At 40.5% G+C, this 12087-nt stretch overlaps 1 protein-coding gene across 1 annotated transcript in view; it reads left to right on the top strand.

Annotated features, from left to right (window-relative positions):
- Position 1: 1 nt before the first annotated feature.
- DCAF13 (DDB1 and CUL4 associated factor 13) overlaps positions 2-12087 on the top strand; it is a 29172-nt gene continuing 17086 nt past the window's right edge. Inside the window, exons 1-6 of the mRNA XM_054057803.1 lie at positions 2-143; positions 2303-2502; positions 3619-3726; positions 4980-5069; positions 5959-6114; positions 6808-6885. Of these exons, the coding sequence (XP_053913778.1) occupies positions 74-143; positions 2303-2502; positions 3619-3726; positions 4980-5069; positions 5959-6114; positions 6808-6885 (702 nt within the window). The 5' untranslated portion in view covers positions 2-73. The remainder of the gene's footprint in view (positions 144-2302; positions 2503-3618; positions 3727-4979; positions 5070-5958; positions 6115-6807; positions 6886-12087) is intronic.

The raw sequence follows: 12087 nt of genomic DNA, 5'->3' as shown, positions 1-12087 counted from the left end.
GAGAACAGCGCAGCCGGCGCTTCCGGTCACGTGCGCGCGCTGGGGGAAGTGGTGGCTCGCGGAGCCGGCGAGGATGCGGGTGAAGGTGCTGAGCCGCAACCCCGATGATTATGTCCGCGACACCAAGCTGGACCTGCAGCGCGGTGAGCTCCGCGTCCTGAGCGGGGAGGTGGCTGCGGCTTGGCCCGCTATGAGGCGCCAGCGGGGCCTTGGGGCGCTTGGCGGGGGTCTGGGCCTTCCCGCCGGCCTCAGCTTGAGGCATCGGGTCTGGGCCCGGGCCTGGAGCCGGGGTCCCCGTCCGTTCCCGTCCTGGTGCTGCCATGTTGTTCACCTAGCAGTCTTTTGCAGTTATTACTACTTCTTTTTAAGTACAGCTCATCCCACTTCTGGCATATCCCTTACTAAAACTGGCGAGAATCCTGTAGATTATTCACATTTTTAGTTACAGGAGCTGCAGCTCCGTGGATGTTATGAGCTGGAGCACCTCTCATATGAGGATAGGCTGAGGGAGTTGAGGTTGTTCATCCTGGAGAAGAGAAGGCTCCAGGGAGACCTTATAGCAGCTTTCCAGTACTGAAAGGGGCTACAGGAAAGCTGGGGAGGGCCCTTTGTTAGGGACTAAATGCTTGCTTACTAAGATGAGGAGTAATGGTTTTGGGCTGAAGGAGGATAGATTTAGATTAGATATTAGGAACAATTTTTTTACTGTGAGAGTGGTGGGGCGCTGGGAAGAGGTTGCCCAGAGGAGTCATGGAGAACATCCCCATTCCTGGAGATGTTCCCAGGCAAATTAGATGAGGCTTTGAACAACTTTATCCAGCAGAAGGTGTCCCTGCCTGTGGCAGGTGGATTGGAACTGGATGATTTCACACAGTTGTGCAATTTCACCTCTTTAACATGATGGAAGTAAGGTTTAGTCTCTACCTAGTGTCAGAGACAAAGTTTGTAAAATGGCCACCGTGTGTCAGAAGGAGCAGGAATAAAACTCTGGGTGTCTTGAATGTACTAAATCAAATGTGTTTTGAGCAGGACAATACTCATACAGTATTTTGAGTTGCATATACTTTGTTATTTGATTGAATTGGAGGTAGATGGCTATGTTTTATGAAGTGACGCTGTAACTAGCATTCTCCAGTTATTTAATTGTGGTAACTTCAATAATATTTTTCCATGTTAAGTTACCCACTGGGACAGTTTCTGAATACCTCTTAATTTGTGATTTGTGTGTAAGCTGTTAAATCAAATTCTGTGTTATATTAAAGTATGACATCCATTTCACCAGAGATTTTAGAGGTTTTGATGTGTATCAAATAACCTTTGGACACTGGCAGACTGACCTATGTGTTAGGTCTAGTGAGGCAATGGAACAGATTGCCCAGAGATGTTGTGGAAGTCCCATCCTTGGAGGTGTTCAAGGCCAGGCTGGATAAGGCTTTGAGCAACCTAATCTAGTGGAAGGTGTCCCTGCCCATGGCAGGAGGGTTGGAGCTGGATGATCTTTAAGGACCCTTCCAACCCAAACTGTTCTGTGGTTGTGTGATTCTTAATGAGTGATCTGCTGTCAGTTGCTCTACTGACTTTTTAACCTTTTTGCATGAAACTGAATGAAAGGGACAAAACCCAGAAGCACAATGTCAGTATCCATGGTCTTTCTCATTTTTTTTTTTTTTTTTCAGATCTGTCTATGCAGGGGGATACAAATGGACCCTTGCTTGAAGCTTGTTGCTTGTGAACGGTCCTGTCTGGGAAACCAGATAGTGCTGACAGAGGACCAAGCTAATCAAACTAATGAGTGTCATTTCTGAGCCAGGGCTGGCTTGCAGCTGGCTAAACATAAATGGAGCTAGATTGGCTCCCTTCATGCATGTTTTTGTAGCCATGTCCTTTCTGTGTGTGTTAGAGTTTGGTGGTAGGATATTGGTATTGTGTGAGGGTTTTTTTTCCCTTTGTGGTTGTTGGTTTGTTCTAGGTTTTGTTTTTTTTTTTTAAATAATAGTTGCAAGGTATTGTCGACTTCCAGTTTGTTGTGCACATTCATATCTTCATTAGTTTACCACTGTACCTTTGAAAAGAATGTCAAATAATTTCAGAGCTATTTCAGGCTATTAACTTTAAGCTTATTAAGTGAACACACTAATGATCCCATGGACCAATTTCAAAATAGTAGGAATGGTAAAAATGTTAGTGTTGCAGAAAATTCTCCCGTGGCAGGAAAATCAAAGAGAAAATCTTCCTAATTCATGTTACCTTGAACTACACTGCATATTGTGGATTTCTAATTTCTACATTATTCTTATTGCAGTTCCAAGAAACTATGACCCTCTACTGCATCCATTTGAGGTTCCAAGAGAGTACACGAGAGCTCTGAATGCAACAAAGCTAGAACGTGTATTTGCAAAACCCTTTCTTAGCTCACTTGATGGCCACAGAGATGGAGTTAATTGCATGGCCAAACATCCAAAGAGTTTGTCTACAGTGCTTTCTGGAGCTTGTGATGGAGAGGTAAGCTGCAGTTACAAACCACAGCTTTTCTTCTTCTTGACACACAGAGTTTCAAAAATCTTTAGGCAGCAGCTTTCAGCTGTTCAGCTGTGAGCAGAGAGTGTGACGTTCAGTTCCTCAGGGTGGAGTAGTGAATGTTTACAGTTCATAGTGATTGCTTTTTCTTGCCCACACAACCTCCCTTCCCCTTGAAGAAATTAAACTGCTGCATATTCACAAGATGACATAAAGTGGGGGAAAGGGGCACACAATGGAAAAATGTTTGGAATAATAATTTAGTATATTGCCTAAAAAATGCTAGCCCTATGTTAGTTTGATTATTTTACGTAAATCTGACAAGTATAAAGAAAGAACGCTTCTATTGGAGTTGCTGGCAGAAAAGAATTGCCTGTCTTTTCTGTCTTCTCTGTCCTCTCTCACCCGTAAATTGCTCATTTGGTAGTACTTGTATGTTTTAAAGCTACCTTCTTGGTAGCTGGTTGCTTTCTGCTTTTCACAGAAGGTACACGTCATGCAGTAGCGTAAGGAAGATTAACCTTTTCTAAGAGAAGGGGAATGCAGTTGAATTAAACATTGGCCAGGCTTCTCATCCACTGCTAGAAGGAGTAAAGTATTGGGTACTAGTGATACATACAAATATAAAAAACTGACGTCCATTTCTTTTTTGGGCCCAAATGCTTCAACACCAAAACCTCTGAGAGGTGGACATTGTGTAGAATGTAATACAGCAGCTAGACGGAAACATTCTGTTGGTTCCGAAGGTTATTTCTGTGTGCTTTTTTCTCTTTAGAGAGGTATTTTTTTTTGCTAAAAGTATCACTGTTACTGCCTTTTAGGAAGAATTCTAGTTCAGAAATAGGGGAATATACAGTAAGTATGCTGCTTGGGTAGGGGGAAGATATGAGAAGGAAAGAGCAACGCCTCCTAAGTTTGGGTTGTTGTTTTTTTTAACAAGGGAATAATTAAGTGGTTTTAACATTATGAAATCTGTTTGATGTTCAAGCCAGCTGTGCCATTTCGTTACAATGCGTGTGATCTCTTGTACTTGAGTTATGAAGTGCAGTTGTAGGCTGTAGAAAACAGAAATAACAACAGAATCTTTTCTATTTTTAACAGGTTAAAATTTGGAACTTGACCAAACGCCAGTGTATTCGTACTATACAAGCCCATGAAGGCTTTGTTCGAGGCATGTGTGCTCGTTTCTGTGGTACATCATTCTTTACTGTAAGTATAACGTGTCTCCTGAGTGCAGTGCAGCAATACAAGACTGCCTGTTCACCACCTGTTTTCCAGTGAGCAACTTACCCTCTGGCATACAACATTTAGATATTGTATGAATGCATATATTCAATTTGTCAGTGAACCTGACAGTTCTATTTCTGATGAAATTTTGTTTGGTGTTGTGATATGGATGTTACTCAGAACTGTGGAAAGGATAAATACCAGAAGATTAACAATGGATGGTCTTGCAATTGAAACTAGAGTAAACTAGTTTTCATTGAAGAAGTAGTTCGGTTATCTTCATTGAAATGCATATAAACAGTTAAAGTAACCATTTTCCTATCCTGTGATTAAAGATAAGCTGATTAATTCAAGATGGTTCCAGTTAAGTAATTATGTTAAATAAGGTTATGTTGAAGTTTTATTAACTTACATCAACAACGGCTGATTCAGTTGTATGTAAACCATCTGGAAATAGTATGTCTTCCTGTTATCATCGCAGAATTGTCTTAATGAAACAGTAAAAATAATTGGTTTCGAAGAGTAGAGTGTCCTGAGGTTTTGCTTCTTCTAAGCTTGGCATTGAAGAGCTATTTTCACTACTGTGTGCTGATCTTCTCTGAAGAACATACAAGGCCATGAGGACAGTAGTTAGTTTTTTTTATTTTCCCACACTGAGCAGCAGCTACCTTGGAAGCCAGTGCCACCCCCCCTTTTTTTTCTTCTGCTATCGCAGTTTTTATTCCTGAGCATGATGTTACATGGTATGGAACACTCCTATGGTCAATTTGGATCATGTCACGCCTGTCCCCCCCTCCCAGTCTGTTGCCCACACTCATCTTACTCACTGATGGAGAAGGCAGGGGTGATGATGTTAAGAGTAGGGTGGGAGGGAAATGCCGTGACACTGTGCAAGCGCTTTTCAGTGATAGCCAAGTCATTGATGCCTTATCACCACTGCTTTATCCACAAATCCAAAACACAGTGCCACATGGGCTGCTACCAAGAATGTTAACTCTGTTTCAGCCAGACGATGTACATGTACCCTTTCAGTTTCTAGTGGAGTAATACGATAAGGAGGACTAATCTTCACTAAAAGAGATCAGTGAATAGGCAAGAGACAGTACTTTATTTGGGTGTATGTCATAGATCATTTTCTATTCAAAAGTTACCTGTACTTAATTGCCAAGCACATCTAGTAAAAAGAACAGAATATATTTACATAGAATTGTATGTGCTTTCTCCAATATTTCCAGGTTGGTGACGACAAAACTGTGAAGCAGTGGAAAATGGAGAGCCCAGAATATGGAGAAGAAGAAGAACCTATTCATACAATACTTGGAAAGGTAATAAATCTAAGTTTTTATTTACCCGTATCTCTCCTTTTGAATTAAGTTTGAACCAATTCTTATCTAGCTTTTGAAAGAGTAAGAAATAGTTTGATATCACCTGTTATCACAATGGGTTGTGTGGTGTTGGCATCAAATTTTATAATGACACTTATAACAAATCTTCAGGTTTTTATGGTATTTATTTTACATTTAGCCAGAAAGCAATATCTCAAATGCCGTCAGAGGCTGCTTAAATGTTTCTGCTATTCATGCCTTTCCTGCGAACTGGTCACATCTTTCTGTAGTCTCTTTGTCTTCAGATACGTGTGTAGGCCCGTGTTAAATTTCTTTTCATGTCAATACCTTGCAACCATTCAATACAAAGTTTTGACTTTGTCGTTCTTTCTGACAAAAGCAGACTAAAAGTAGATACTTAAGAACTTTCAAGTTCTGATAAGCTTATTTTAAGAATAACGTTAAATTCTTGTTGTAAGTAGATAGTTTGAAACTCTTCAATTATTGTGATGTCTATGGAATGTATTCAGGTCCCCACTGAAAATTTGTAGTTGTACCCTTAAAATTCCTCTTTCCTTTAAAGTCAGCCAGGACTTTGTAAAAGGGCTTTTAATGCTGATTCCATTGTGAATTAACAAGAAATGCACTCACACGCATCGAGTACACAGAAAGCTGGTTTGTTGTGTAAGGGTACATCTGATGAGACTTAGTTTCTGGTAGCAGTGGTGACTTGTTTTTCAGTAACAGAGAGTAGTAAAAACATGGCAGACTCAATATGCAATGACTTATTCATCTTTTTTGTAACAGAACTTACTTGCATATTCGTATATACTATTGGCTTTGCAAGTTTTCTTTGGTTTTTTTTTGTGATTTTTTTTTTCTTTTAAAGACAGTGTTTACAGGAATTGATCACCACTGGAAGGAAGCTGTTTTTGCCACCTGTGGCCATCAAGTGGACATTTGGGATGAGCAAAGGACAAGTCCCATGTGTTCTCTGACGTGGGGTTTTGATAGCATAAGCAGTGTAAAATTTAATCCCATTGAGGTAATGTTTCTGTTATGTATTGGGAGTCAATGTTTTTTTGATCAGTATGGATCTAAACTCTAGTATCTTTAATGACTTTCTGCAAATTTAGATATTGATATGTGTTTTAACATAATATTTAGGGTGATGTATACTTATAACTATATGGCTGTACTGCTTTGATATGTACTGCCAAATATTTTCATCATTTTATCTTTTGTCTCTAAGGTGGGGAAGAGGAGGAAGAAAAGTAGGGTAGTCTTTGTTCTGCCCACAAGAATACATACCACATTCCTCCATTATAAAGTGTAGCTGTTATGTGGCTGTGGAGCTTTTGCCTATTCCAGTACTGTAGTACCTGTGACCAGTACTTCTCCCACTCCCCATGGCAAAACAATTCCATTTGATCTTCCACAGCAGCGCCTGTGTACTTCTTGAGTGGGTTGTCTTCGAGATGAAGTATTCGTGGTGAATTGCTTTGTTATTTGCGAAGTAGAGAGAACTGTGTGGATTCTGAATCTCACAAGGAAAGCTATTTAAAATTGAATAATTAATTGTACAGAAAGAATGATGGATGTATTTCCTTGGTTGAAATAAGGAAGTATTTGACTACCAGCTTTGTGAAATAGCTTAGTTAAGTAATGTAAACTCTTCACCATACTTTAGAGGTGTTTAGAAGACAATACGTGCTGTTTTTCTTTTTTTTTTTTCCAGACATACCTTTTGGGAAGCTGTGCTTCTGACAGAAATATTGTGCTATATGATATGAGAAAATCAACTCCACTAAAGAAGGTAGTCTTTTTAACAAAGCTTATGGCACTAATAATTGTACTGAATATGTAAATTAGCCTGTAACTGTTGATGACAGTAGAGAAAGGGCATCTCTGAACTGAGTTCACTGAGTTTTCATTGTATAATTTGGAGTCTTTAACTGAGTTAGAATTAATATTTGTTTTTTAAACCACACAGAGTTAGAAGGGCCCTTGTCTGCATCCAAATGGGCTGTCACACTCACTATTCTTGATAAAGTGCCTGACCTGACAGCTATTTTACAACAAGAAATTTACATTTCTATATTGCATTCTGTCTGTGTATATGTGGTGGGTTTGGGTTGTGTTTTTTGTTGTTTTTTTTTTTTTTTCCCCCTAGCCAAAAGGAAACAAGGTAACTTCTAAGGCATTTCCTTTCAACCCTGTGAGACCCTTGCTCTGTGTTTGAAAAGGTGTTTTTCTTTTGCAGGGGCATAAACCCTCCCCTGTATGCCTAGTATAAACATTCAGAAGTCCTTTGCAATGGAATCAAAATTGTACTTACATGTGGAATTTACCAATTACATGAAGATTTTTATTTGTATTTAAGAGAATGTTTGTTTGTATTAAAACAAGAAGCCAGTGATTCATGTGCACATAAACCTCAATCAAGGTCGGTAGTTTTGATCCCCAAAACTATCTTAGCACCATCTGTCTTAACACAGCAAGGCATAAGCAATCCAGGAGGTTCCTGGAATGCATTGACAGTAACTGCCTCCTCCAAGTGAGGAAGGAGCTGTGCTGGAAATTGTTCTCACCAACAAGGAGGAGCTGGTACAGAATGTGGAGCTCAAGGGAAGCCTTGGCTGCAGTGACCTTGAAATGGTGGAGTTCAAGATCCTTAAGGCAGTGAAGAAGGAACACGGCAAGCTCATTACGCTGGACTTAAGGAGAGCAGAGTTTGGCTCTAAAGGGAGCCTACAAAAAATCTTGAGGAATTTTTTACAAGGGCATGTAGTGATAGTACAAGAGGTAATGGCTTTAAACTGGAAGAGAGTAGATTTAGATTAGTTACAAGGAGAAATTCTACCTAATGAGGGTGGTGAGGCAATGGAACAGGTTTCCCAGAGATGTGCATGCCCCATCCCTGAAGGTGCTCATGGCTGGGTTGGGTGAGGATATGAGTAACCTGGTTTAGTGGGAGGTGTCCCTGCCCGTGGCAGGGGGTTGGAATTGGATAATCTTTGAAGTCCCTTCCAACCCAAGCCATCCTATAATTCTATGAGCAGTTTTCTTCTTGAAAGACAGTATTCCAGCTTGTGAATGTACAGTCAGTATCTTTCTCTTATGTACTGTCTGCAGTGACAGTGGTCTGATATACTCTAGAACACTATAGTGGCAATTAGTTATAAAATAGGAATGTGATTGGCATAACAATATTTCTTTCCCTCCTTGTGCCCAAACAATTTTTAATGAAGCTTCATTTACGCCCCTGAGACAGTGCTTATAAAAAACCTGCCAGTGGTGCCAGTCGGAGACCTGAATGTTGAAATGAACATGGCCAGTGCTGTAGATGTGCAGTTACAGGTTAAAAGGATGTGGTTTGAGCCCTTGTGAACAAAGTTCAAGTTTAATAGACTTTTACATATTTTTATATCCTAAATAAGTAAAAAAAAAAAAATAAGCATGTGTATATATATATACACACATGCATGTATGTGTATCTTGTGCCTGGGTTCATTCCTTGCTATAGGAATAAAACAATGATGAATATTTCCTTCTATATGTGGATACAGCAGCTTCTACTGGGTTTCCTGCTGGGATAGGAATGATTGCCCTGTGGAGAGGTAGTTGTGTCTATTTCTGCATTGAGGGCCAAGAGATGTGTAACTCCCTAGAGGAGAGTGCTACTTACTAGATCATAGAATCATAGAATAGTTAGGGTTGGAAGGGACCTTAAAGATCATCTAGTTCCAAGCCCCCTGCCATGGGCAGGGACATCCCACTAAATCAGGCTGCTGAGGCCCCATCCAACCTGGCCTTGAACACCTCCAGGGATGGGGCATCCACAACTTCCCTTGGCAACCTGTTTGAGTGTGTCACCACTCTCATGGTGAAGAACTTCTTCCTAATGTCTAGTATAAATCTGCCCTTCTCCAGTTTGTACCGATTCCCCTTGGTCCTGTCCCCACAAGGCTTCATGAATAGCCCCTCTCCAGCTTTCCTGTGGGCCCCCTTCAGGTACTAGAAGGTCACTATAAGATCTTCTCTGAGCCTTCTCTTTTCCAGGCTGAATGTACCTTACCTATCTATATATGGGCACTGGCTCCTGGCACTGCTGTGTTCCTGGTGTTTGATCAGCAGAGCAGCTTGCACACTGCCCTGAGTCTGTTCGTTAGTGGAAACGGGAGTACAACTTGCCACATCATGATGCAGGAGCTCTCTTGCCTGTTTGTCCTGTCTGTGACTTTGCAAGTGTTAAGTTTCAGATAGGGATGGATAGGAAGGCGAGACCCTGTATAAATGCAAAATGAATAATCTAAAAAAGCTGGGAAATGATAAGAAGACTTTTAATAGAAGTTAGCACATTTTAAAACTAAAAGTCATTCTTGTGCAACCTGTGAGGAAGAAAGAGTTTAGGATGTTTTAATTATGGTCTTTAGCATTTGAACAGCTGATGGTATCTGTGGTGTCAGTTGCTTGAAATTGTTACAATCTTGGCTGATCACCTCAACTAATTACCCTGTAGGTAATGAAGGAGAGCAGATTATTTGCGCAGTCCAGTTTTGTGTTAGTGTTTTGTGTCAAAATCTCCAGGCTGATACTCTTTCTAAGCAAGTGCTTACAGTTAAAGTAAAGCAAGATAGCCAAGCCTTCAGTAACTTCACAGCTTTGAGGTATCTTAATAAAGACTTTTTCTTTTGAAAGAAGTAAATATATCTATGGTTGATTAAAGAGTAAGAAGATGGCTCTGCTATGAGTTCAGATAGTTCTGAAATGCCATTACTAAGGTATTTACATGATTTCCACTCCAGGTTGCCTTACATAGTTTTTACTGAATACAGTGCTAGAGGTGTACAGAGAATCGTTTTCCTTAGCACTATTTAATTCCAAATGTTGCTACTGAAATAAACTGAATGTTTTAAGTTTGGGTGAAAAAATAGTGAAGCAAGATGTGGGGCATGGGTTTTGACCAAACCTGACTCCTTTAAAAAAGGAGCTGGATTTTTCAGCTATGTTAGAGTTATTTTTCTCCCCCTCTACTCTGCTCTTGTTGAGACCTTACCTGGAGTACTGTGATCATTCCTGAGTCCTCGGCACAGGAATGACATGGATCTGTTTGAGTGAGTCCAGAGAAGGGCCACAAAGATGGTCAGAGGGCTGGAGCACCCCCCTATGAGGACAGACTGAGATAGTTGGGGTTGTTTAGCCTAGAGAAGAGAAGGCTCTGGGGAGACCTTATAGCAGCCTTCAGTGCTTAAAGGGGCTTACAGGAAAGCTGGGCACAAGTTCTTTTTCAGGGAGTGCAGGGGTGGGATGAGGGGTAACAGTTTTAAGCTGAAAGAGGGCAGATTAGATATTAGGAGGATGTTACTGTCAGGGTGGTGAAGCCTTGGCACAGGTTGCCCAGAGAATTTGTGGCTGTCCTCTCCCTAGAAGTGTTGGAGGCCAGGTTGGATGAGACTTTGAGCAACCTAATGTAGTGGAAGGTGTCCCTGTGCATGGCAGGGGTGTTGAAACTGGATGATCTTTAAAGTCCCTTCTGACCCAAACCATTGTATGATTCTGTTTTGTGACGTGATTTAAAATTATTTATCATACACGTAGTGTTTCAGTTAATTATGTATTCATTTTGCAGTGTCTGCAAAATTTGAACAGAGAGTATTCTTCTTTATTAGCTTCCCAGATCTGTGCAAGGTTTATAATTAAAAGAACACTGAAATTGGAAAAATTCTAGTTGTCACAGTACTGTAAACTAAGGGCCTTTCAGTGGCCTATCCTTTCAGTAAAGTCACTTCTTAAATTAAGAGATCCCTGTAGACATCTGATGATTGCATTCAGCTCTGGATGCATGTGATTTTGGAAAATGAGCAGTGTTTTGCAGCACAAACTTCATATCGAACAGGATAATGTCACCTAGGTAATGAGGACTTGGGGAGAACAAGAATCATGAGAGTTTGCACACACACAAAATCACTTTTTTTGGAGGGGCTGTCAGTAGAGGTCATCACTATTAACTTGCTTTGAGGTTGTGTTTGTTATTGTAAAAGTTACAATTGTACAACTGTGTTTTGTTATATGTATGTAAATTTATGGTGTTTGGCGTAGTAAGCTGAGAACAAAAATTATTTTGGAGTACCATAGCATTAAATACCCAAATTTCAGGATTTTCAAGTAGGATTATGGCTGGCCTAGAGCATTGTGGAAAATCCTGTTTAGAGTTGATTAGATTGTTAATAAGTTGCTCTGTAATCATACACCTACTACATGCGTCAGGCATACTGCATGGGATTTATTTTTAAATAAAATAGTTGAAAGCTCCTCTGAGACTCAGCAGCAGCCAAGGCTGTTGTCATATGGCCTGTGAGATGACACCCTCCCTACCTCCTCTTCTCCCACAGGGGCCCAGCTGTTCCTGCCACAGCTGTCTCCCAAGGTGGGGACATCCAACACACTGCTACTTGATGCCTCTTGTTTAGTCCACTGGTAGCAACCTGGAAGGGTCTTATTAGGCTGTGGTCATCTGTCTTCCTCCCTCTCCAAGGCGAATTGAGCTCTTTGTATCCACCTGCTTACTAGCAGCAAGCAAGTCTTAGGAATGTGTAGTAAAGGATGCACTACTGATACAGTGTTAGTGGTGAGTGCATTACAACACAGTAACTTGCTTGGCACTTCAACAAGAGATGGCAGCTGTCCTGCAGAATTCGTGAACTGGAATTTCAGAGAAAATAATGATGGGATAGTAATAACTGGGGGAACATAAAAATGTTATAGTTGCTCTGCAAGTGTGGTTCACAGTGTCAATTAATGATTATCCTTTGAAATAACCATATAATTGTGTTTGTAGATTACTTGACTAAAAGTTCTTGTAAATATGATGAAGTAGTGTACATGGTTTACATGTTAAATAACTACTTAGAAGAATTTGCTTCTAAGGTGAAGTACAGAGGAAAATTTAATAGCAGCATAGCACAAAGCAGTCAGCATATGATGTGGGACTGGAAGCTCCTGACTTCCAATTTGA

This window comes from Cuculus canorus, chromosome 2 (assembly GCF_017976375.1).
Source record: "Cuculus canorus isolate bCucCan1 chromosome 2, bCucCan1.pri, whole genome shotgun sequence".
NCBI classification, from domain to species: domain Eukaryota; kingdom Metazoa; phylum Chordata; class Aves; order Cuculiformes; family Cuculidae; genus Cuculus; species Cuculus canorus.
This window is presented reverse-complemented; position numbering and strand designations above follow the sequence as displayed.